The following is a 25,636-nucleotide window of genomic DNA, read 5'->3' on the forward strand; positions in this document are numbered from 1 at the left end:
TAGAGATGTCAAAGTCATCAGGACAGGCAGTTACGGTAGAGTGAAAGATTCAAGTTCAACAAAGGAAGATATCATCTGCTGGTCAGAAAACGACATGTTGTTCGGTTTACTCAGCTGGTGAAGCAGCATCCAATTAAGTAGGGGACGTCACATGTCTAAAATTTACATGGTCTAAAATGTCACTTTTTTTAGTGAAGAGGGTGTGAATTTTACGCTAAAAATTTTACTTGTTCATGGCTAAAAATTCCTCCCAAGACTTAAATTTGAGTACAATCTTATTTTTAAGATTTTTTTCCCTCTGTTTTAAAGAAACAATATTTGTTTCCAGCACAAACTTGAAGAAATAAAGAAGAGTTTCAGTAGGAGAGCAAAAATAATCTGCAATTGCATAACTAAAGTATAATCAAGTTTGATGGAGCTAGAACTCTGATTTAGGGCAGTTTAGGGCTGTGTCATGTAAGAATGATCATCCTTCATCTTGATTTTACTTTGTTTTGTTTTCTATTTTGAGAAGTTGCACAATGGACACATTTGGGGTAATGAGATTTGGAATATGAAATTTATAAAAAACCATTAGGGCCCAGAGACAACAGAAATCTCTATTCTGCTTTAAATAAGCTCACTGTAGTGACAAGAAATGTTTATCCATTAGAAGAAAGACCTATGACTCATTTTCTCCCCTTCCCTAATGCCTCCTTGCTCCTGCTGTGCTTTGCATTTAGTGTTAGTATTATGCATGGGCCCTGAGATCTCATGTGGGGTCTACTGAATGAGAACCACCATGGGAGGGAAGAATGGGCAGGGAATGGAAGAAACTTCAGGACAGAAGAGACCCACTGCTGAAAAGCAAAGCAGTGTCCTTCAGATTGAAAAGCAAAGTAGTGAGTAGCACAAATGCTATACAGGGAGACAAAGATGTGAGGTGCTGGGGGACCCCAGCCAAAGAACAGATTGGCCACCAGGAGAAATCCTGTACAGGTAGACTAAGGATACCGTCTCTCACAGAATTTGTCAACTAGAGGATGACAGTGGTCAACATTCCATGATCTTTTTTTTTAAATTTAAATTTGATTATGCAATGTTTAGTACATTATTAGTTTTTGATATAATGTTCAATGATTCATTCATTGCATATCACATTCCATGATCTTAAAGCTCTCTGTTTTACTCAGTTCTGCTTCAGGATTTCCTGATGTCCTTTTAAACTTAAAAAGCAAACAAAAGTGATATTTTTATTTCCTTTAGGGCTATTTTGGGTTTTTAAAGTGAAGAGTGTATGAGTGAGTGAGAAGGAATGAAAGTAAAAGCAAAAGGCTTACAACATTGTAACTAAAATTCTCAGACCATTGATAAGAAAACACTCTCTGCATTGTCCTCAGAACAGTACGTATAGAAATACCAACACTACTACTGCTACTACTACTACTACTACTACTATTACTACAACTATTGACAATAAAAGAAAAATATAAAAATTTTTTACTGTGTCAGGTATTGTTCTATGGCTTCTATATACTGTAACTGAATCCTCAAAACTGCCCCATGAGGTCCTTGTCCCTATTTCACATCTGACTAAGTTAGAGCTCAGGAAAGTTAAGTGAAGGAGTCAGAATTCTAACCCATGAAGTAGTCTTAACTATTTGACATGCTGCTTCTGATGTATTGCTTCAAAACAAAACAAAAACTAAACACACAATCTATTCACCCACAGAGGTACTCTTCTCCCAGAAGAAGGCAGTGGAGAACATGTGAATTGTACAGACTGTGGACACACAATGCTTGCATTCCAGATCTGGCAACAACAAGGATACTTGGCTTTTTTGGGGGGGGGGCAAGTCATATACTCTCTAAGCTTTAGTTTTCTTATCTGTAAAATAGGCCTATTTAGTTTTCTTATCTGTAAAATAGGCCCATCTAAAATAATGCCTATCTCGAAGGGCTATTTGGGGAGCTAAATAACATATTTTAAAAGCACTTGGCAGAGAACTCAGAAGAATGGTATTCCTTACAATTCCTATTAGTTACAGTTGCATTAGAAAGCAAGAGGACCTCTGTGTTGTATCCTGCATAAGCTAATACAGGTCATCCTATTTTTTTAGGGGGAAACCCCACAACTAGGGTGCACAGAATGTGTGGGTGAATGATGATGGAGGGGATGCGTGTAGATAAGGTATTGAGAGCCCACCATAAGTGGATAGGGAGATGCTGGTGTCCCAGACTCTGGGGAAGTGGAGAGAGTTATGGTGGGAAGCAGAAGGAGGTAGAAAAGGAGTCTGGAACGACTTCTGATGCTCAGTTTGGGAGGATTGAAATAGGGATTGGGAAATGGAACTGCTCAGGGTGGCTGCTCAGTGGGCTCCAGTCTCTGAGTGAAATCTCCCATATGCTGTTGCAACTTTGGCTATCCAAATCTAGAAGGAGAACAGGTTTAGGTGGAGCGGGAGCCATGTGGGAATGGACAGCAAGTGGGAATCAGAGCAAAGCACAGACAGTCTGGCCAGCAGATGCAGAGGTACGGATTCAGCTCAACCATGCAGGGGATGGCAGGGGAGATCTATTTGTTTTATAATTAGCATATGATAAGAGGAATGCTTTCTTCCATTTTGGCATGAAGTTCTGGAATGTCCAGTTACAATCCTGGTATGCTACCAAAAGATCTCATATCCTGAAACTTCTACTATCATGTCACTGGTATGACAGCTTTGAGATAGTCTGGAAGGAGCAAAAGCCAGTACCTTTTTGATAACAATGAAAATCCTTGGATTTATATACTATGACAGGATATGAGGGGCATTGTTTAGCTCTTGGCATAGCTATGAATACCTAGGGCAGAACACCAAAGGAAAAAGTCTACTTTGAAAGCTCTCTCAGAACAAATCTGAGAGAATTTGCTGGTTAATGCAATACATGTCCAAACAAGTACTGGTTTACTTAGGGAGTATGCAGGCCTGGCAAGCCTCACTTGGCATGAAGAGCATGAGTAATGATTCATTTTAATGAGGGATCTTGGGGGTCTTTAATGAAGACTATGTGGTATTTGCCATGTGTCTCTTTGAAACGTTGACTGAGTGTACCCACAGTGGAAGAAAAGTTATCAGAAAATACATAGTTCATGAGACTTCTGGGACTCTATAAGGTTCAGATAATTTAATAGTGTATAAATGAATTCACAGAAATATACCCAGAGATCTCAGAGAAAAAAGCTTCTCTTTCTACAGCTAAGCAAATATGAGCACAAAGTAATGAGACTATATTTTTGGGAGCAAGGGAGGGATTTGATTTTTTAATGATTTTTGATTTTAAGATGAATGCATCTCTGGAATAATTCATAGCCTCCCTACATGATCTTCTGAAAGATAAGAGTCATTTGAATGTCAAATTCATATATATAAAGTATGTATATTCATTTTTTGGAAACATAATTTTAGTCACACTTCACCTGTAAGCCCTGATCATTTGGATTCTTTCTTTCTTTCTTTTAAAGATATTATTTGTTTATTTGAGAGAGAGAGTGAGAGAAAGAGAAAGCACAAGAGGGGGGAGGGTCAGACTCCCCATTCAGCAGGGAGCCTGATATGGGACTCAATCCTGGGACTCCAGAATCATGACCGAAGCCAAAGACTGTTGCTTAACTGACTGAGCCACCCATGTGCCCTGGACTTTTTCTACTAGAGAAAATCAGTACTTAACATTTTAGGTTGAAACAAAAAAAAATCTAGAAAGTGATGAGGAAAACAAACAGACTTTGTTTTCCAACGGACTTTGACTAGTCAATGAAATGGCAGATAGAATGAGCATTGCTGCATGTTTGTTCTGGGGTCTTTCATCTGGATGTCCGTTTAGATCTAGCTACAGGGTATGACTTCCTAGAAATAAATTTCCTTTCTGGTCAGATCTGGGGCATTATGTGGTCATTCACACAAAGTACGTGAAGTACTGTATTGAACTTTATTTTGTACTTTGGGCTGGCTAGAGCAAACGCTCCACAGAGACTGGGCCTCCCAAAAAGCTCTGGGATTTTGAGGGATTAAATACAGTTCTGGGGGTGTTTGGAAGAAAGTGATGCAGTCCTTGAGGCTTAAGGGAGGGGATAGTGACCCAGAACTCAGGACAAGAGAGGCAGAAGTGCTGGTGGGTGGGACCTCTTCTATGTGTACTAGTCCTTCAAAGAGGGCTTGGAATTCTAAAGAGAAGTAAGAAATTCTGTCTTAAAAAATTTTTGAAATTTTGAAATATTAAAATATGGTAAGAACTGAAACTAATGTGAAGTAAACCCAACAGTCAACTGTGCTGTTATCAAATAAATGTGGCACCACCCACTTGAGACTTATTCGTGCCCAACAGAGCAAGTGGAGATTTCTTGTAATTTATTTATCCCAATTAAAAAACAAAACACACCCCTTAAATGCCTATTATGCATAATCACTAATTGTAAGACAGGTTCTAAACTGACTCAGGAGAATGTCCGTTTTCACTTGTTTCCTATGAAATTTAAGATCACTCCTCTAAAGAGGCCATTTCTTCTGTCCTCATTTGCATTTGCTCACCAACAACAGCAACAACAAAAAAAATCCCAAGCAAAAAGCCCTTAAGTAATAAAACTGCTGTCCAAGAAAAACATTTAGTTTGAAAAAGAGTTGAAAAATGTAGCCTTGGAAGAACCATTGCTTACATGGGATTGTTCAACAAATTCCTGTTGTGTGAGGTTTGGCATATACTTTCTAAAAATATAAGCATCTGGGGAAATGAGACAAAGCCCAGGTCCTGGACCAAATGAGGCACGCAGTGTGAATCTGTTAGTGATTATAACCATAATGAAATATGTGCCCAAATTTAGCAGTGCAAAATCTAATACAATACGAAAGCCCAGCAGGCACTGTCCTTACCATAATATATAGCCAACAGAGAAGGTACATATGGCGGCGAGTCCGCTGCTCCTGCTGGGATACGCATGGTGTGATGTCCTCATCTCGATTAATATAAAGGGCAAAACTGTTGTGTGCTGAAAAAGAACAGAGAGCAGGTGACACAGATTCTTATCATCGCCCCTCAATACTTGTTTTGTCTCCAGTAGGAGAAGGGATAGTGCAAATTCCTAGCAAAAGCACCATAGCAGAGAGCAGCTTTATACAGCTTGTCTAAGATGTAGGATGGATAAGAAAACATGTGATCCATCGATTACTCTACTGGTGTTTTTCTTCTATATCTGAATTTTTAAAATTTTATTTTTTTTATAACTGTCACAGGAAATTTCAGTCATTTTGAAGGATGTATAGGAAAAAAATTAGAACATAAGAAAGGAATAAAAATAACCACTGTTAATATTTTGGTAGATGTTTTCCCTCCCCCTTGTTTATATTATTTGTACATAGTTAAGATGATACTGTGCACAGAATTTTGTTTTGGGACTATAGCATGAGAATTTTGGGGGGGGTGCAGAGGGAGAGAGAGAATATTAAGGAGGCTCCACTCCCTGTGCGTGAGTCAAACTGGGGGCTAGATCTCACAATCCTGGGATCATGACCTGAGCCGAAATCAAGAGTCAGACACTTAACCAACTGAGCCACCCAGGTGCCCCAACATGAAAATTTTTAATATGCCATTTTAGAAATTCTTCTAGAATATTAACCTTAACTATAGTTGCTCGAAACTCCATTTTATGGGTATATTAGGTATACTAAAATTATTTGGCCAATTCCTGTTCTTGGACATTAAGTAGTAAAAGATTTTAAATTATTAATTTATGAAAAATTTCATGATGAATATCTTTCATAGAATTCTTCGAATGTTAAATAATTTTCTTATAGTTAAAGGCATAATGCCAAATTATGTGTGTAATAGCAGCAGGTTAAGAAATAATGTCAAATTAGTTTCCAGAAAGGATGTACTGGTTTTTACCAGCAGAATATGGATCTAGATATGATGTTTGAAGACCCACTACAGAGAAGCTTGATGGGACCTTCCCATTTGTTTTTTGGACTCAGTGACCACTCTGATGCTCAGTTCAGTGGGCCAAGATGGGGATGAAATTTGGTAAGAAGTAAGGAAAGTCAGTTTATCCTGGTGTTGAAATTTGATGAACAGATGTAAGGGACAAAGATCTTCATGGGTAAAACTGGGTTAGGATATAGATTTATCTTCCAACATTGAAGTTTCTCAAGAGTAAGAAGATGGCAGAACTGAGAACTGAACCACGAGTAAGTTTGAATTCTACTTAGTACCTCCTTAATGGCCATGAAAGAATCTTTGCTCTCCTCTTCCTGTATTGTTTAAATATTCAAGGAAAATTCAGGAAATTGAATATTATAATTTTCAAACTCTCATAAGTATCATGGCATCAGGTGGCAGGTGGGCCTTGACAGGAAAACACATGGTAGTGATAGCAAAGTGAACATCTTAGAAGCAACGGATTGCTTATATTTATAGAAAAAACAGAAATACAGGATTTTTAAAGAACTACAAAGATAGTGGAAATTCTTTGCTTTAAATGTTCTCCTCTAGGTAACTATGCCAAATGCCAATAGATTAGTAATTAGAGTCCAGTATTCCTAAAATATCAGGTGGGTGATTCCACAGTTGGGTAGCTTTATATTTCCTTATTCTTTGCTTCTCTATTGTTTTTCTAAAACAGTATAATTAGCTTTGAAAGGAACCATGCAAAATATGCATGTGTGTTGATACAGAGACAGGATGTGTTTTAAAGATCTATTTTATTGTTTTATTCACTATAATCTAGTCACCTGAGTTGACGTTGGCTTGGAGTTTCACCAACAGTTTGAGAAGCCAACAGTAGTTTTGCAATTGTGCATTCATGTGTAAAATTCAAATGTATAGCTAACAATAAGTCTAAGTCTTATCAAATCTCATACAGGAAAAAAAAAACCCAACATTCTTAACGGGAATTATTAACTATTTTACACTGAAGATAGTGCTAACTGACTCTGGTGGCCTGTGTGAGTTACAGAACCATGGTGCTATATTATTTTTTGATTTATTAATATTAAAAAACATTTAAATTCTACCTCTTCATCCATTACTCCAAACTGAGTAGAAAATCATCCCTTTTCTATAAAATTATATAAGTTCAAATAACTAATCTGAATATTCTTAGTTATCCAGTTATCATTCTTTTACTTAGCCTCCTTGTTGATTATCAGATGTCATACCTAGAAGGGTTAGGATGTATTTTGATGATGCCAGACAGAAAATCTCTGGAAAATGAAGATCTTTCTAGATCACTTCATTAATGGCATCATCAAGGAGCTACTTGTTCCATCAATGACATAATCAGTGACATAAGATCTTTCTGTGTGCCAGTTGGCCCAGTGGCAAATCTTGGGTAACAGCATATCATTCAGAATTTTCAAGCACTGAAGAATGTATATCTCCCTCTCTAAAAATGTGTAATGCAAATGATGTTTACTGTTAAACAGTACATATTGACAAAAGTAAAAGTAGTGTAAAATATTTATAGCAAATATAAACATTGCTCTGCAGGTAGTTAAGGTTTTATAAATTAAGAAAATGGTAAAAATCTATAAACGGGTCTGCTGAATCTCTAAGTAATCTTCAGCAGCTCAACTGTAACCCAAAATCTGTAGCAACAAGAGGGATAATTATTTTAGAACTACAGCTAAAAGAAATCCAGTTCTAATCCACTCCCAGGCAACACTCTGCTTGAATGACTTAAGAACCAGGAAGGAAATACTCAAGTCCATTCAAAACCACCTGCTGTACAAAAGCAGTAGTTCTACGTTTTGTTCACTGTGGTATTTGTAGAAAAGTGCCTGGCACATGGGAGATGCTCAATAAATACTCGTGGAGATAATTTAATCTTCAAAGTAACATTTATAATGGGAATTTTTAACTACATTTTGCAGATGAGATAACAAACACTCAGAAAAGATCATTGTCTTGCCCAAGATCAAAGAGTTAGTATGTCTGGAAGTAGGGTTCAAGACCAGCTCTGTTTCCAAATGCCAGGCTCTGTTTTCTACATCAGAACTGTATTCGTCACAGATATAGTTAAGTAATATTTGACTCAATAAACCTATGGGAATGCATGACTGAAGATCACTTACATTGTCACTCAATTGACCAGAACTATTTTTTGCTTGAGCCTCAAAATAAACAAAGAGGTCTTCACTGTAAAAAAAAAAAAAGAAAAAAGAAAAGAAAAAAAAATTGCCAAATGTGTTCTTTCCTATGGCATATAAGCATTCTGAATAATAATAAAACCAGCTGGCATAATGTTAGGACTTCTCAGTGGTACACTGATAAAGATGAAAGAAGATGGGACTGGGAGGGAGACAAACCATAAGTGACTCTTAATCTCACAAAACAAACTGAGGGTTGCTGGGGGGAATGGGGGTTGGGAGAGGGGGAGCAGGGTTATGGACATTGGGGAGGGTGTGTGCTATGGTGAGTGCTGTGAAGTGTGTAAACCTGGCAATTCACAGACCTGTACCTCTGGGGATAATAATACATTATATGTTTATAAAAAAATAAGAAATAAAAAATTAAAAGAAAAAAGAAAAAGATGGCTGGAGGCAGTTCTTCCAGCTTTCGGCCCAGAGGAGGTCAAGGTGTAACGTTCTTGGTCATCCAGCCCCTGGTTCATCTGGGAGCTGCCTTTGTCATGTGGCCCAAACTCCACCCCAGTGAGATCAAAGTCACAGACCGAGTTCGTGAGCTGGGGAGTCGATGCCACACCTACCTCAAGCTCCAACACTGGACCTTGGGTCTGTCTCCCAAAAAAGTTGGTGACATGCAAGGCAATAGGTGACCAGAAGGGTCTGAACATGACAGTGAAACTGACCATTTGGAATAGGCCCAGATTGAGTAGTACCTTCTGTCTGTGCCCTATTGTCAAAGGCCCCCAGGAACCAGTCAGAGATAAAGGGAAACAAAAAACCACCAAGTATAGTGAAAGTCTCACTTTTGATGAAATTGTCAACATTGCCCAACAGATGCATTACCAATCTATAATCAGAGAGCTCTCTGGAGCCATTAAAGAGAATCTGGGAACTTCCTAGTTTGTGGGCTGCAATGTTGATGGCCGCCATCCTCCTGACATCGTAGACGATATCAACAGTGGTACAGTGGAATGCGCAGCTACTTAAGAACCACAAAGGAACATACTTCAATAAAAGATTATATGAAAACTAAAAAAAAAAAAAAAGGTATATTCAAGAATGACGGTTTCTATTTCTCAAACACAAAAACCTTTTATTTTGTATTATTATTTTTTAGGGATTTTATTTATTTATTTGAGAGTGAGAGAAAGAGAGAGAGCATGAGCAGAGGGGAGGGGCAGAGGGAGAAACAGACTCCCCGCTAAGCAGAAGCCTGACTTGAGAATTGATCCCAGGACCCTGAGATCATGACTTAAGCCAAAGACAAGTGCTCAACTGACTGAGCCACCCGGTTGTCCCCACAAATATATTTTAAAGTTTCCTCAGGTTCCTCGGTAGACTTTGAATGAGTAAAGAAAGATAAAATCTGGTTGCCAGAGGGGGTTCTTAAGAATTGCACTGGACTGTTTTCTGCAGTGCATTGTCAATAGAACAATTGCCCACAGCGGAGTTACTGAGGTTCTACTGTTTGTTTGTAAGTGCTAAGTCAGATGAAAGGTTGAGAGCCCAATGAATAAACCTTTGATTTAATCTATCAACTCTGCCCTGGAAAGCACTGATCTAAAATATAAGCAGTTCTCCTATCCCAAGCTCCAGTTTCCAGCGCCACTAATTTTAATGAGACTGTGTTCAAAAAATTGCGTCCAAAAAGGGAAGCCCAAATCCATCTTGGTTTTGGCATCCTTTGTGGATTTTCTTAATGTGGTTCAGGTGTGTCTCCTTTATGGCGCAGTGATTACCACTATGAATTGACCAGCATCCCAAGGCAAAAGTCAGTCCGCGGAGGATCCACCAGGTGTTGTTACCTCTGCATGGAGACACCAAGCCTTGAGCAGAGGGCTAGATTCAAGGAGGGACCCATAATTCAATTATGATGTGAAGGAAATGGGATAAGAAAAAGGCTTTGCAGGAGAGGCTCCAAGGAAGAATGCAGTGTAATTAACTAGAAAGATCAGGGAACTGGCATTTGGGATCTAGTTCTGATTGTATCCTTCCTACCACATGATAAGACTTTAGTCAGGCTCTTTTACATTTGTGAAGCTCAGTACTTTTTTTTTTTTTTTTTTTTTTTTGGTAAAGTGAGGGGGTTGCATTAAACTAGTGCACTTCAAACTTCAGTCATGATAAACTAGTATTTTAAGCTTTGCTACATCCCATACTAGGGGTCACCCAGGTGTTAGGCTTGGTAGACAGGGTGTCCAAAGGCCATGAAAATGTTTTCAGTTTCTTCTACAATCAGAAGAAAAAAAATGAACTTGTAGAGTTGATGATTATATCCATCTTCATATAATGCAGTCATAAAAGGTTACATATATAATACATACATATAAATATATAAAATCTATAATAAATATTTATAAAAATACATATATTTAAATGTGTGTATTTATATATATACACACACACATATAAGTAAATGTCAGAAAGGCCCGCAAAGTGCCTAGGGCATACTAAAGTCAAAAATCATACTGTAGGGGCGCCTGGGTGGTTCAGTGGGTTAAGCTGCTGCCTTTGGCTCAGGTCATGATCTCAGGGTCCTGGGATCGACTCGAGTCCCATATCGGGCTCTCTGCTCGGCAGGGAGCCTGCTTCCCTCTCTCTCTCTCTCTGCCTGCCTCTCTGCCTACTTGTGATCTCTCTCTCTCGCTGTCAAATAAATAAATAAATCTTTAAAAAAAAAATCATACTGTAATCCTGTCTCAAGCCATCTCATTTTTAAAAAAGTATTCTTAATTTGACTCAGATTAAAAAAATACATGTATTTAATGGGAAACTTAAGAGACTTATAAACTCTCATAAATAGAATATCACTTGATAGAAGACAATCACAAAAACAAATACAATGAAAACTAACTGATGTTGTAGGGAGGTTAGTAAGCATTAGAGAGGCATTAAAGATGTACTAGCATGAAATAGAGACTCCCCTAAACAGAATCAGAAGGATTGAAAGAAATTGAGAGGGAATTACCTTTTCGCTACTTGATTCAATATTGCTTAATGCCTGGTCCCTGTGCCACATAAATTATTTTATCTATTATCAGAGCTACACCGTCAATGCACTGGAATAGATTACCCACGAGTTGTAGCTCTACCTTTTAAGTGATGAATTATTTGATTTATGAACAGATGTTCTTTTGCCAGAAAAATGAAAAGAAGATGATAGGAAGTTGAGGTATTGATGAAACAATTTAAGGGTATTTAACAGGATTATAGAAATGGATTTACAAGGCATGAGGAGGATCTGGACAGGCTCCTAGGAAAGACATTTTGATTATCTGTGATGGCCATCAGTGGCCTACACCAAAAGGGGAGTCTTAGAATAAACTTTGCTGGGGAATACATAGAAGGATAAAATGATGCTGTGTGATGGCATGAATTCAGGCCAGCAGAATGAATGAATTAGGGAACTTGCTCAAGATGATTTTAGAGCTCTAGAATCTAGACTACTGTTTTTGTACAATACAAAATAAACTAAAGATCTGAAGAGCATGTTCTACTGCCATTTCTCAGCTCTTCCTCCTTCTCTCCAGAATAGTTTTTAATAGGAAAGTACAGCTCCCATACCACGTGAACTCTAGACAAAAATCATTTCTTCCTTGGAGGCAAAGCTGGCTTCTGAATGTAAGGTATCATCTACCAGCCCCTGCTCAGCTGGATAATAAGAAACCTGGCAGCCCCATATCCACCTCCGTGCATCTGGGGGAACAGGCAGACTTCTGGGTGCATTCTCAAGGCAATGTGTACATCAAATCACCAGATAAGCTTCTTAAAAATAAGATTGCTGGGCCTTGTTTCCAGAGTGTCTGCTGTACGTAGAGCTCACAGTGGTCCCCACGGAGGTAAACCACAGTTCTTATCTTTGCATTTGTCAGGATATCTATGGTTTCTTATATCCCTATGACCACTTTTGACTATAAATAAAAAGCTGAAGGTTGGTTGTATGTGTGTGCGTGTGCACAGGGGTCACCATGCACCTGCATTCTTGGGGTGACCCAGGCTGCATGCAGGGCTGGAGAAATGACCAGACCTTCCTGGCAGGATGGGGTAAGGGAGAGTCCCTAAGGTGTCCTAACAATTTACAGGTCTATCACAAATAAAAATATCATGGAAAAATGCTCTAAGATACAGGAAGTTATACATTCCATATTGTAATTCAATATTTTGTTCGCTCCCCCCAACATACACGTGTAGATTAAATGGGGGATAGTAAAAGTAAAAGTGAGAAATCTTATTCTGTAATAAAGCAAGAAGGAATTTCTGAGTTTGAAGATAAAGCCCCTCGTATTAGCAAAACATGATCTAAAATGTAAGAAAAGGTGACATCAGAGATGACTGGCAAAAATCACAAAATGCTCACTGCTCCGAACTTTGCAAAGCTTCTGGGCTCTCCAAATAAGTCAAACATTTGAAGAATCCAGGAAGAAGCAGGGCCAGGTGGGGACATGCACAGAGCGAGGCAGCTCTTCTCTTGGGGCAACTGTAGATCCAGAGTCAGTAGAGGGGAGGAGGTGCTCATGACATCCCAGGCACCGAGGAAACAAGCCGATGCAGGCTCTCAGATACCTAAATTTTTAACTCGGGAAACCTTTCCATGTGTTTCATCCCTGCCCCCAGAAATGGTCTTTATTAATTTTACTAATTGGTCAGCTCAAAATTTGGCATCTTCCCTCACTCTCTTCCACAGAAGAGATTTTAGTGTGCTGCTATCTTAACCGCTGTAGTTTTCAGTTCTCCACAAGTCTGAGGGAGCCTTCTCATGGCATAAGCTTCCTGCTCCTGAGGTCTGAGGTGCTGCTTTTGGTGGGGCTATGCCGCAATATGGACAGTGATAACATAGAATCTTTCCAGAAACTGCCAGATGTTTTTTGATTGTGCCGTGGTGGTGGATGGCTGTTCCTACTGGCCTACATGGGCATCTCAGAATACAGAACTGATGAATCACAGACCACCACACCAAAAACTAATGATGTACTATAGGTTGGCTAATTGAATTTAAATAATAATAATAATAATAATAATAATAATAATAATAATAATAAAAGAATCAGGTTAAAATGTGACCGAGGGTCAGAAACTTAGATTCAGGTGGAACCAATATTTATCTAGTGCAATATGTTCTGGGCACTTCCAAAACTCTTCATGAGCTCCATATCCAACGTGGGACTCACCCTTACATTAGCCCCAACCATCTTTAGGATATGGTTCCAATAAATAGGCCAAATAAACAAAACAGTGCCACGCCTTATACCAAGACGGGCATATCTTTGCAATTAAGAGCAAATGGTGCATCACAGAAACAATTACGGTGGGACAGTGGCACAATTTTACTGGGATATTATTTTTGCATTTAAAAAACATTTTTAAGATGACTTGAGGCCAGTTAATATCTCTTGCTGAGTCTTCCTAAGGAAGAGATCTACAAGGTGCTAAAGGTCTGTGATACGGTTTGGGAGCTTCAGGGCGGAGCCAGCAGCCAGCGATCCACCAAAAAGAATTCTTTTCAGGAATGTGATGCCAGAGATGACCCATGCTGTACCTTCAATTGCAAAAGCAACTTGAAAGTGACCTATATTCGCTTCTTCCATGAACACTGCACGAGTGTCTGCAGTTGTCACAGTTGCAGTCACATAGCACCTCTAATTGCTGTCCTCAGACAGTCAAACAGGTACAGTATGATGAAACCCTCACAGTCCTGCATACCTGTGATGGTATGATGGCCTGGGGGATTTGGTCTGCTCGGGTAGGGGTGCACAGCAAAACTTCACGTGGCAGGAGACATTTGAATTGGGTCTTTAAGTGTGACTACGTCTTCAAGGAAGACGTTCATTCACAGGCCCAAAAAGTGTGTGAAGGCACAGCACACATCACTGAGAGATCTGTCACCTCTGTAGGACATGAAGGAGAATCACTAGTTCAGTTCAGACATGTCAGGTTCCAGAGTGGCTACACCAGCTTGCATTCCTACCAACAGTGTAAGAGGGTTCCCCTTTCTTTGCATCCTTGTCAACATCTGTTATTTCCTGACTTCTTAATTTTAACCATTGATTCTGGTATGAGGTGGTATCTCATTGTGGTTTTAGTTTGTATTTCCCTGATGCTGAGTGATGTTGAGCATTTTTTCATGTGTCCTGTTGGCCATTTGTATGACCTCTTTGGAGAAATGTCTGTTCCTGTTTCCAGCCCATTTCTTGATTGGATTATCTGTTCATTGGGTGTTGAGCTTGATAAGTTCATAATAGATTTTGGATACTAGCCCTTTATCTGATATGTCATTTGCAAATTTCTTCTCCCATTCTGTTGGCTGTCTTTTTTTTTTTATATTTATTTTTATTTGTTTATTTACAGCATAACAGTGTTCATGGTTTTGGCATCACACCCAGTGCTCCATGCAGTACGTGCCCTCCCTATTACCCACCACCTGGTTCCTCAACCTCCCACCCCCCCCACCCCCCTGCCGCCCCTTCATAACCCTCTGGTTGTTTTTCAGAGTCCATAGTCTCTCATGGTTCATCTCCCCTTCCAGTTTCAGCCATTTCCTTCGTTTGCTAAGGCTTTTTATCCTGACGAAATCCCAATAGCCCATCGTTGCCTTTGTTTCCTTTGCCTTTGGAGACATGTCTAGCAAGAAGTTGCAGGACCTGATGGATTCCCTGGGGAATTCTACCAACTTTCAAAGAAGAAATAACACCTATTTTCCTGAAGCTCTTTCAAAAAATTGAAGCAGAAGGAAAACTTCCAGACTCTTTTTATGAAGCCAGCATTACCCTGATCCCCAAACCAGGCAAAGACCCCACCAAAAAGGAGAATTTCAGACCAATATCCCTGATGAATATGGATGTTAAGATTCTCAACAAGATACTAGCTAATGGGGGGGGCAGGGTGGCTCAATGGGTTAAAACCTCTGCCTTCAGCTCAGGTCATGATCTCAGGGTCCTGGGATCGAGCCCTGCATTGGGCTCTCTGCTTAGCAGGGAGCCTGCTTCCTCCTCTCTTTCTCTCTGCCTGCATCTCTGCCTACTTGTGATCTCTGTCAAATAAATAAATAAAATCTTAAAAAAAAGGATTCTAGCTAATGGGATCTATCAGCACATTAAAAAATTATCCACCATGACCAGGTGGGATTCATCCCTGGGTTGCAAGGATGGTTCAATATTCACAAATCAATCAATGTGATAGAACAAATCAATAGGAGAAAAAAGAAGAAGCACATGGTCGTCTCAATTGATGCAGAAAAAGCATTTGACAAAATACAGCATCTCTTCCTGATTAAAATACTTCAAAGTATAGGGATAGAGGGAACATTCCTCAACTTCATAAAATCTATCTATGAAAAACCCACAGCAGATGACATGATTCTTTATATGGAAAACCCAAAATACTCCACCCCCAAACTACTAGAACTCAAATAGCAATTCAGTAACATGGCAGGATAGAGAATCGATTCCATTTACTACAGCACCAAGAACCATAAGATACCTGGGAATAAACCTAATCAAAGAGGTAAAGGATCTATACTCAAGGAACTACAGAACCCTCATGAAAGAAATTGAAGAAGACACAAAAGATGGAAGACCATTCCATGTTCATGGATTGGAAGAATGAACATTGTTACAATGTCTATACTGCCTAGAGCAATCTATACTTTCAATGTCATTCCAATCAAAATTCCACTGGCATTTTTCAAAGAGCTGGAGCAAACATCCTAAAATGTGTATGGAATCAGAAGAGACCTTGAATTACTAAAGAAATGTTGAAAAAGAAACAAAACGGGAGGCACCATATTGCCTAATTTTTTTTTAAAGATTTTATTTATACATTTGACAGACAGAGATCACAAGTAGGCAGAAAGGCAGGCAGAGAGAGAGAGGAGGAAGCAGGCTGCCTGCTGAGCAGAGAGCCCAATGCGGGGCTCGATCCCAGGACCCTGGGATCATGACCTGAGCGAAAGGCAGAGGCTTTAACCCACTGAGCCACCCAGGTGCCCCCATATTGCCTAATTTTAAGCTTTACAACAAAGCTGTGATCACCAAGGCAGCATGGCACTGGCACAAAAACAGGCACACAGACCAGTGGAATAGAGTAGAGAGCCCAGATATGGTCTCTCTATGACCATATGACCATATGACCACCTCTATGGTCAAATAATCTTCGACAAAGCAGGAAAAAATATATAGTGGAAAAAAGACAGTCTCTTCAATAAATGGTGCTGGGAAAATTAGACAGCTATATGTAGAAGAATGAAACTCGACCATTCTCTTACACCATACACAAAGATAAACTTGAAATGGATAAAAGACCTCAACATGAGACAGGAATCCATCAGAATCCTAGAGGATAACATAGGCAGTAACCTCTTCGATATCAGCCACAGCAACTTCTTTCAAGATATGTCTCCAACGGCAAAGGAAACAAAAGCGAAAATGAATTTTTGGGACTTCATCAAGATCAAAAGCTTCTGCACAGGGGCCCCTGGGTGGCTCAGTGGGTTAAGCTCTGCCTTCGGCCTAGGTCATGATCTCAGGGTCTTGGGATTGAGCCCTGCATTGGGCTCTCCGCTCAGCGGGGAGCCTGCTTCTCTCTCTCTCTCTCTCTGCCCACCTCTCTGCCTACGTGTGATCTGTCAAATAAATAAATAAAATCTTAAAAAAAAAAAGCTTCTGCACAGCAAAGGAAACAGCCAACAAAACAAATGGAATGGGAGAAGATATTCACAAATGACAGTACAGACAAAAGGTTGATATCCAGGATCTATAAAGAACTCCTCAAACTCAACACACACAAAACAGATAATCATATCAAAAAATGGGCAGAAGATATGAACAGACACTTCTCCAATGAAGACATACAATTGGCTATCAGACACGTGAAAAAATGCTTATCATCACTAGCCATCAGGGAGATTCAAATTAAAACCACATTGAGATATCACCTTACACCAGTTAGAATGGCCAAAATTAGCAAGACAGGAAACAACGTGTGTTGGAGAGGATGTGGAGAGGGGACCCTCTTATACTGTTGGTGGGAATGCAAGTTGGTGCAGCCACTTTGGAGAACAGTGTGGAGATTCCTGAAGAAATTAAGAATAGAGCTTCCCTATGACCCTGCAATTGCACTGCTGGGTATTTACCCCAAAGATACAGATGTAGTGAACAGAAGAGCCATCTGTACCCCAATGTTTATTGCAGCAATGGCCACGGTCGCCAAACTGTGGAAAGAACCAAGATGCCCTTCAACGCACGAATGGATAAGGAAGATGTGGTACATATACACGATGGAATATTATGCCTCCAACAGAAAGGATGAATACCCAACTTTTGTAGCAACATGCATGGGACTGGAAGAGATTATGCTGAATGAAATAAGTCAAGCAGAGAAGGTCAAGTATCATATGGTTTCACTTATTTGTGGAGCATAACAAAGAACACGGAGGACATGGGGAGATGGAGAGGAGAAGGGAGTTGAGGGAAATTGGAAGGGGAGGTGAACCATGAGAGACTATGGACTCTGAAAAACAACCTGAGGGTTTTGAAGGGGCGGGGGGTGGGAGGTTGGGGAACCAGGTGATGGGTATTATGGAGGACACGTATTACATGGAGCACTGGGTGTGGTGCAAAAACAATAAATACTGTTATGCTGAAAATTAAAAAAAAAAAAAAAAGAACTCCTCAAACTCAACACATGCAAAACAGATAATCATGTCAAAAAATGGGCAGAAGACACTTCTCCAATGAAGACATACAAATGGCTAACAGACACATGAAAAAATGTTCATCATCACTAGCCACCAGGGAGATTCAAATCAAAACCACATTGAGATACCACCTTACACCAGTTAGAATGGCCAAAATTAACAAGACAGTAAATAATGTGTGTTGGAGAGGATGTGGAGAAATGGAAACCCTCTTATACTGTTGGTGGTAATGCAAGTTGGTACAGCCACTTTGGAAAACAGTGTGGAGATTCCTTAAGAAATTAAAAATAGAGCTTCCTTATGACCCTGCAATTGCACTACTGGGTATTTACCCCAAAGATACAGATGTAGTGAAAAGAAGGGCTATCTGTACCCCAGTGTTCATAGCAGCAATAGCCACGGTCACCAAACTGTGGAAAGAACCAAGATGCCCTTCGGCAGACGAATGGATAAGGAAGATGTGGCCCATGTACACTATGAAGTATTATGCCTCCATCAGAAACAATGAATACCCAACTTTTGTAGCAACATGGATGGGACTAGAAGAGATTATGCAGAGTGAAATAAGTCAAACAGAGAGAGTCAATTATCATATGGTTTCACTTATTTGTGGAGCATAAGAAATAACACAGAGGACGTGGGGAGATGGAGAGGAGAAGGGGGTTGGGGGAAATTGGAGGGGGAGATGGACCATGAGAGACTATGGACTCTGAAAAACAATCTGAGAGTTTTGAAGGGGTGGGGGTGGGAGGTTGGGTGAGCCTGGTGGTGGGTATTATGGAGGGCACGTATTGCATGGAACACTGGGTGTTGTACATAAACAATGAATTCTGTTACACTGAAAAGAAATTTAAAAAAGAAAAAGAAAAAGAAGTTGCTGTGGCCAAGGTTACAGAGATTGATGTCTGTGTAGGATTTTGATGGATTCCTGTCTCACATTTAGGTCTTTCATCAGTTTTGAGTCTATTTTTGTGTATGGTGTAAGGAAATGGTCCAGTTTCATTCTTCTGCATGTGAATATCCAATTTTCCCAACACCATTGGTTGAAGAGACTGTCTTTTTTCCACTGGATATTTTTTCCTACTTTGTCAAAGATTAGTTGGCCATAGAGTTGAAGGTCCATTTCTGGTTTCTCTATTCCATTCCATTGATCTACGGATTTGTTTTTGTGCCAATACCATACTGTCTTGATGATTATAGCTTTGTAATAGAGCTTGAGGTCTGGAATTGTGATACCACCAGCTTTGGTTTTCTTTTTCGACATTCCCTTGGCTATTCGGGGTCTTTTTTGGTTCCATAAAAATTTTAGGATTATTTGTTCCAGTCTGTGAAAAAAGTTGATGGTGTTTTGATAGGGATTGCATTGAATGTATAGATTACTCTATGTATCATAGACATTTAAGTAATATTTGTTCTTCAATCCATGAGCATGGAAAGTTTTCCATTTCTTTGTGTCTTCCTCAATTTCTCTCATAAGTGTCCTCTAGTTTTAGAGTACAGATCTTTTACCTCTTTGGTTTGGTTTATTCCTGGGTATCTTATGGTTTGGGGTGCAATTGTAAATGGTACTGATTCCTTAATTTCTCTTTCTTCTGTCTCACTGTTAGTGTATAGAGATGCAACTGATTTCTATGCATTGATTTTATATCCTGCCACTTTGCTCAATTCCTGTATGAGTTTTAGCAATTTGGGGGATGAGTCTTTTGGGTTTTCCACATAGAGTATCGTGTCATCTGCGAAGAGTGAGAGTTTGACTTCTTCTTTGCCAATTTGGATGACTTTTCTTTCTTTTTTTTGTTTGATTGCTGAGGGTAGGACTTCTAGTACTATGTTAAACAGCAGTGGTGATAATGGACATATTTCTGACCTTAAGGGGAAAAGTTCTCAGTTTTTCCCCTTGGGAATGAAATTTGCTGGGTTTTTCATATATGGCTTTTATGATATTGAGGTATGTTCCCCCCCCCTACACTGTGAAGAGTTTTAATCAAGAAAAGATGCTGCGCTTTGTTAAGTGCTTTTTCTGCATCTATTGAGAAGATCATATGGTTCTTGTCCTTTTCCTAAAGAACCTTCTTCACTGAGTCTCCAAACACAATGATTCCAAGTGGTTTTAATTTACGCTTGTTTATGATAAGATAAATGTTATTCTGATTGATTGGCAAATGTCTACCAGCAGCAATAAGAGCAATTATATTTGACATGAAGACATTATAAAATCTATAACCCAAACCTTTGAAGCCCGATTTGAAATGTCAAATTTGACTTATGAGAAATAGTTATAATCCTACTTCATGCAAAAAGCATTAGGTTAACGCTGGAGCAAAGTACTGTTGCCAAGCATGTGCTGGCATAATTAATCAGGGATATTTCAGAAACGAATCGTCTCCAAGAAGTTATTGATTTACTGTCACGACACATTCTCCTTACGGCGGCGATAGTGCTGCAGAGCTGGGATGCCCTGGCATGCATGTTTCAGTGACTAAGCCTTGATCTGTCCTTCTGGATGCCTGCCATCCTGCACTGACATCTGCAAACACTCACATTTGACAGCTTCATGCCTGAGCGTGGTGGCTTCCAAGTTGATTAGGATGAGTTCAGAGGGGTTTTGGACCAGTCTGAGTGTAATTGAAAGCAGAGAACTGTGTCTCCAGAGAGAGACATGCACCTAGTAAACGGTATCATGTTAATAGAGACTGTACATGCTCATACACATGCATGCAAATGCACATGTGCAAATATATCTGTACACACACATGTGTAAACACCCCCCACACGTATGCACACATAAACATATCATGCATACACACACACACAGGTACAAATGGACACATGGACATAGCATACGTAAGGGATGGCGCCAATTTCAGTTTTAATATTGAATATTGAATATTGAGGCTTATCTCTATTATCTCTTAAACTAAATCCAAGCCTTACAGAAACGTTATTTGAACACAGACAAAGCAGCTATAACCCAGCTCTTTTTCACAATGATTCTGTGACCAGAAGCCCTCACAGCACAGAGTATTCTAATGCTCTCTCCCCAAGACCACAGGGAAAAGTCAAGGGAGAAAGTGACAATTTAGCTCACAGCTCAAAAACTTTTCTCTGTAGCCTTTTAATTTGATTTTGCAAACAGAAAAAGACACACTTTCTACACCAAGTAATGTTGGTGGTTACAGAAGTACAGATGGACCCACAGTAGATACTGGGTGAAGAGAGGCCTCTAGGAAATGGGTAACATCTCTGCTACCCTGGACACAGTGCATCAAGTTCAATGGCCCTTCTAGGTCTTTTTGCAAGTCATATTTTCCTGTAAATTTCCTGTAAATTTGGCTGCATTGCTGATTGCATGGCCACTGAATACGGATGAATGGGGCCTCTAGCAGCTGCATAAGCTCTTCTCTCTGATGGGGAGGTGAAGAGAAGAAGAGCCCCCATTGGTGGGCTACATGACTTCATGGCAACTGGAGCCCTTCTGGACCCCAGGCTCCTCATCTGTAAGAGTCAATAGCAGTCAACAGCAGGGATCCTAAGTCCTGAGAATTCATGTCTACATCCTTGATGATACACTTCTGTGTCCAGTGTTTGTATCTGCCCTTCCTTCTTCCCTCACCATAAACTTTCATCTTAATGATAACACATATGGTGCACAAATATTGTCAGGGGGTTGTGTGTTCACAAAGTGAACTCACTCCCATAACCAGCACCTACAACAAGAAGCCCCCGTCATATCCCTGTCATATCCCCTCTTGTCAACTAATCTCCCCCTCAATGTGACCACTACTCTTTGAACACCAAAGTAGTTATGTTTCATTTTAAAATTTATATGGCTGCAGGGGCGCCTGGGTGGCTCAGTGGGTTAAAGCCTCTGCCTTCAGCTCAGGTCATGATCCCAGGGTTCTGGGATCGAGCCCCGCATCGGGCTCTCTGCTCTGCGGACAGCCTGTTTCCTCCTCTCTCTTTCTGCCTGCCTCTCTGTCTACTTGTGATCTCTGTCTGTCAAATAAATAAATAAATAAATCTTTAAAAAAAAATTTATATGGCTGCAATACCATATATATATATATATATATATATATATATATATATATATATCTGGTGCCTGGTTTTGCTCAATATTACATTCATGAGGTTCATACATGTCAAGGCTTAGAGTTGTGGGTTTCCATTCTTGCTGCTGTATAGTTCTCTGTTGTGTAAATACAACACAATTTATTCATTTATTCTACTGTCGATGACACTGTGGCTTCTTTGCAGTTTGATCCATTTAGAAAACAGGCTGCTAAGAACATTCTTATGTGTTCTTCTCTTGGTGAACACATGTTTGCATTTTTCTTGGCTATATGGTAAGGAGAGGAGTTGCAGGATATACAACGTCACAGAGTTTTTTAAGGTGATTGTACCAACTTACACTCCTGTTAGTGGTGTTCAGACCTCCACAAGTTCCACATCCTTGTCAGCCTTGATGCTGTCTGTCCTTTTCACTTCAGTTGTTCTCATGCTTGCCCTTTAAATGACAGCATTGCTCTCCTAACCGCTATCACCTTTGGTCCCAGGGGACCCAGGTTGTCACAGTGTTGTAAGTCAGTGTCCCTGTGGAGCAGACTCTGAGGTAGAAACCAGCATGCAGAAGGCTTATTGGGAAGTTTCTGAGCATTAGTTCCTGTCAGAGGAGAAGGAGGAAGAGCCACGATGTAGAGGGAGAAGGGAGCCTGGGATGTGGTCTTAGCCTGGCTGACCCACGGTGAACTCCGAAGCCCACCCTGCCCTTCAGAGCTGCCTCGAACTGGAGTTGGTGGACTGGGTCTTTGTACCTTCCTAGATCAGTTATGGGGTGTGGGCTGCCACAGGGAAGGGACCTGACCTCTATCAAGACAGTTCTCTTCCGGATAGGTTCTAGGAGAGGACATCAGAAAGCACTGACGAGAGCAGCACTCCCAGCTGCTGGCAAAGTAAGTCCCTTGTCCCAGAGGGGGCCTGGATGTCACATCACCACCTCCACCGAACATGGATGGTCTTTGTTCAAATCCTATTTGCTAGCCCATTCCATGTCTTGGCCATAGGGTCAGGAGTGAAGCTAGCAAAACTTCTATTTGTGAAATTCATCGAGGGAATATCTACCACCACAAGAGCCTGACCGTTCCCACCTGCACTGCAGGTCTGTGAATGCACTGACATTGGCACTGAGGCGAACTTTGCATTTTTAGGAGGCAAGAAGCTGGTCAGCGTATGGTGAAATCCCTCACCACCCCTTCATCTGGGAGCTATAAAGTCAGCTGTTGTAATTCTACACATGGTCAAGCATGACTAATCAGCCTTCGTGACATGCAACGGGGTTTCGTATTACATGGGGTATAGTTGGCACTTCATGCTCTTCACAACTTGTTATCAATTTGTAGCTATTCAGCAATTTATTTAGCTGAATAAGGCAGAGGCTAGACAGTCTAGTTTTGGTGACCATGGATTTGAGATTCTAGGAATCATGCCAGTCATTCTCTTGTGAGAAAGTGTATACGGGAGGGGTTTCTCGAGGAAGAAATAGGCTGTAGGCTCCAGATGAAGATCTTAACAAAGTGACCTTTGATTTTATTTTTCCTTATGGCCTATGTTTTGTTATTTGCACCCACAGACCAGTATTTTAAACAACTTTGTTTTCCAAACCATATATATCATCTCATAACCCTCCCCATTTTAATATAATTAATCAAAGACATACATTTTGGCCAGCGTCAGATCAGTATGAGATCAACAGTATTACTACACAGCTCACAGAGTTCAGCCAAATCAAAGAAACCTGACATTTTCATTAGCCTCTGCAGCCTAATCAAGGGCAGAACTTTTTGTAAGCTTAAACACAACTCGGGCTGTTCCCCATAACTACTTTTCTTGACCCCTGTGCAGGTATGTTGGGTAAGCAGAAAAATCCTCAGTGTACATAGTGATGACGGAAATTTGTGTCTCTTCACAGGGGACCTCCTCACTCGTGGATATTGGACCTTCAAGGGCTGTTCATCGGTTTTTGTATTTAGGTCGACTGACCTCCTGCTCCAGCTGCCATAATTTTCTGACTCAATATTCCTCTTTCTCTGATAGTCATGGATTAAAGCTTTAGGGGATCCCCTAAAGAAGGAGTAGGATGAGAGCAGAGCTCACTTAGAGAGTGAGAATTCTCACTCTTAAGAATCAGAGAGGATGAAGGAGAAAGATGATTCCACAGTATAAAATGCTCCACAGGAGCATTATGGGTTGTGTGAACTAGGTAACAGCAGTCAGTTCCAGAATCCTGGGGCAAAGAATAAAGTGAGCTGAGCGTTGTACGAAAGCTGTGTGCTGGGCTGTACGAGGATGGGCACCTTAGGGGTTATGAAAGTGGAATACACTGAAAGTATAAATTGATTCAATAACTCTTCTGTTAAATTTATGAACATGACCAAGAATAAAAAATTAGTAGGGAAAGCTAGAGTCCATTGAGAATACCAAGCGTCCTTATAGTTAAGGAAACTCTAATAAGTCCTTCTCCAGTGTGGAGGAGGACCTCTTCCTCTGGCCTCAACTGGTCTGGGGTCTGACCCACCATGGTGATGGCTTCAGTCTAGAAGAAACAAGGTGGCTTCCAGTATTTGAGCAGAGATACTGGAATCCGTTAGATGCTCAAGCAGGAGATGGTTTACAAATGTCGATGAGGAACAGGAAAGGAGAGGAGAGGGAGGAAAGGGCCAGGTTGCCCCTCTGAGTCATGTGCATATTCTTCGACTCTGCCTAACTTGGTCCTTAGTCATGTTATTGTCTTTGATCGATTCTTGACAGATCATCTCAGGTGATTTCCATCTAATTCCTGCAGGGAATGGGCCCTGTATTATCCTTAATTCCTTTTAATTCATCAGCTATGGAGCATTACAGGTAAGCAGGATTCTAAATCAGAGTAATGAAGAGAAATGTCCCTGAGCGATAACTAGCCGCCCCTGGTGTTCTAAGGGCTGGAGATGAAGCAAATGAAATGCATAGTGTAAGAAACCGACTTCACAGCCTTGCAGAGGCAGCCAGGAAGGAGCGTGTGCACAGGGCTTTCAGACAGTAGGTGCTTTGTACATCTTTGTGCAGTGGGGGAGTGGGTGAGGAGTCTGCAGAAACATGGTGGATGCTTAGGCGTGACTGGGTTACTTTCTGTCATTTTAAGTTCACAAGGAGGATGAGCCAGTCTTCCTATAAGGGTCTCTCTACCAAAGCTCTCTCCTCCCAGTGAGGTATATTGTGTTCAGCTCTTGCCAAACTTAAATTGCATCCATGTTAAAGAGGAAAAAAGGCTTTAGCACATTCCTTAGGGGAATGGAAACAATTTATTTTGTTTGTTTCTAATGGAGAGGGTTAGCTCCAAAATCTCACTGTGAGGTCTGAGAATCTGGGTTGAGGACTGCAAGGCGGCCAGAGGGAGCAGAGGAAGGAGAGAGAGAGAGAAGGGGGGTGAGAGAGTAGGAGAGAAACAGGGAGAGGGAGAGAGAGAGGGAGGAGAAAGGAAGAGAGAGAGAGAGAGAGACTAGTCACTGAGACCTCCTCAGGTGATTGAGACACAGAAGCAGCCACTTACAAAGCCAATACATCAGCTATAGTTCCTGGATTTAGGGCAGGAATACATACTTAGCTAAGTATTATATGAATTGATGTGCTTTCACAATATTTAGTTTTTCTTAAAAATGCTTGTTTTGTTTTAAAATTAAAACCTTCCTCTGCCGCTCAGCACAACCAAGTATAATACAGTTTGGGGGGTGGTAGTGGTGGTGGTTTCTGTTTGTTTTGTTTTCCTCCTTGATAT

At 40.4% G+C, this 25,636-nt stretch overlaps 1 protein-coding gene across 4 annotated transcripts in view; it reads right to left on the minus strand.

The window, feature by feature from the left end:
• The window catches only part of AIG1 (androgen induced 1), a 251,447-nt gene that overhangs the window by 45,382 nt on the left and 180,429 nt on the right, over nucleotides 1–25,636 (minus strand). For 2 of the 4 annotated variants that reach the window (XM_046006578.1, XM_046006580.1), the window contains exon 4: nucleotides 4,887–5,002. The exons of the other annotated variants lie outside the window; for them this stretch is intronic. In XM_046006578.1, coding sequence (XP_045862534.1) covers nucleotides 4,887–5,002 — 116 coding nt within the window. The remainder of the gene's footprint in view (nucleotides 1–4,886; nucleotides 5,003–25,636) is intronic. 4 annotated transcript variants of the gene reach the window in all.

Source organism: Meles meles, chromosome 5, assembly GCF_922984935.1.
Source record: "Meles meles chromosome 5, mMelMel3.1 paternal haplotype, whole genome shotgun sequence".
Classification (NCBI taxonomy): domain Eukaryota; kingdom Metazoa; phylum Chordata; class Mammalia; order Carnivora; family Mustelidae; genus Meles; species Meles meles.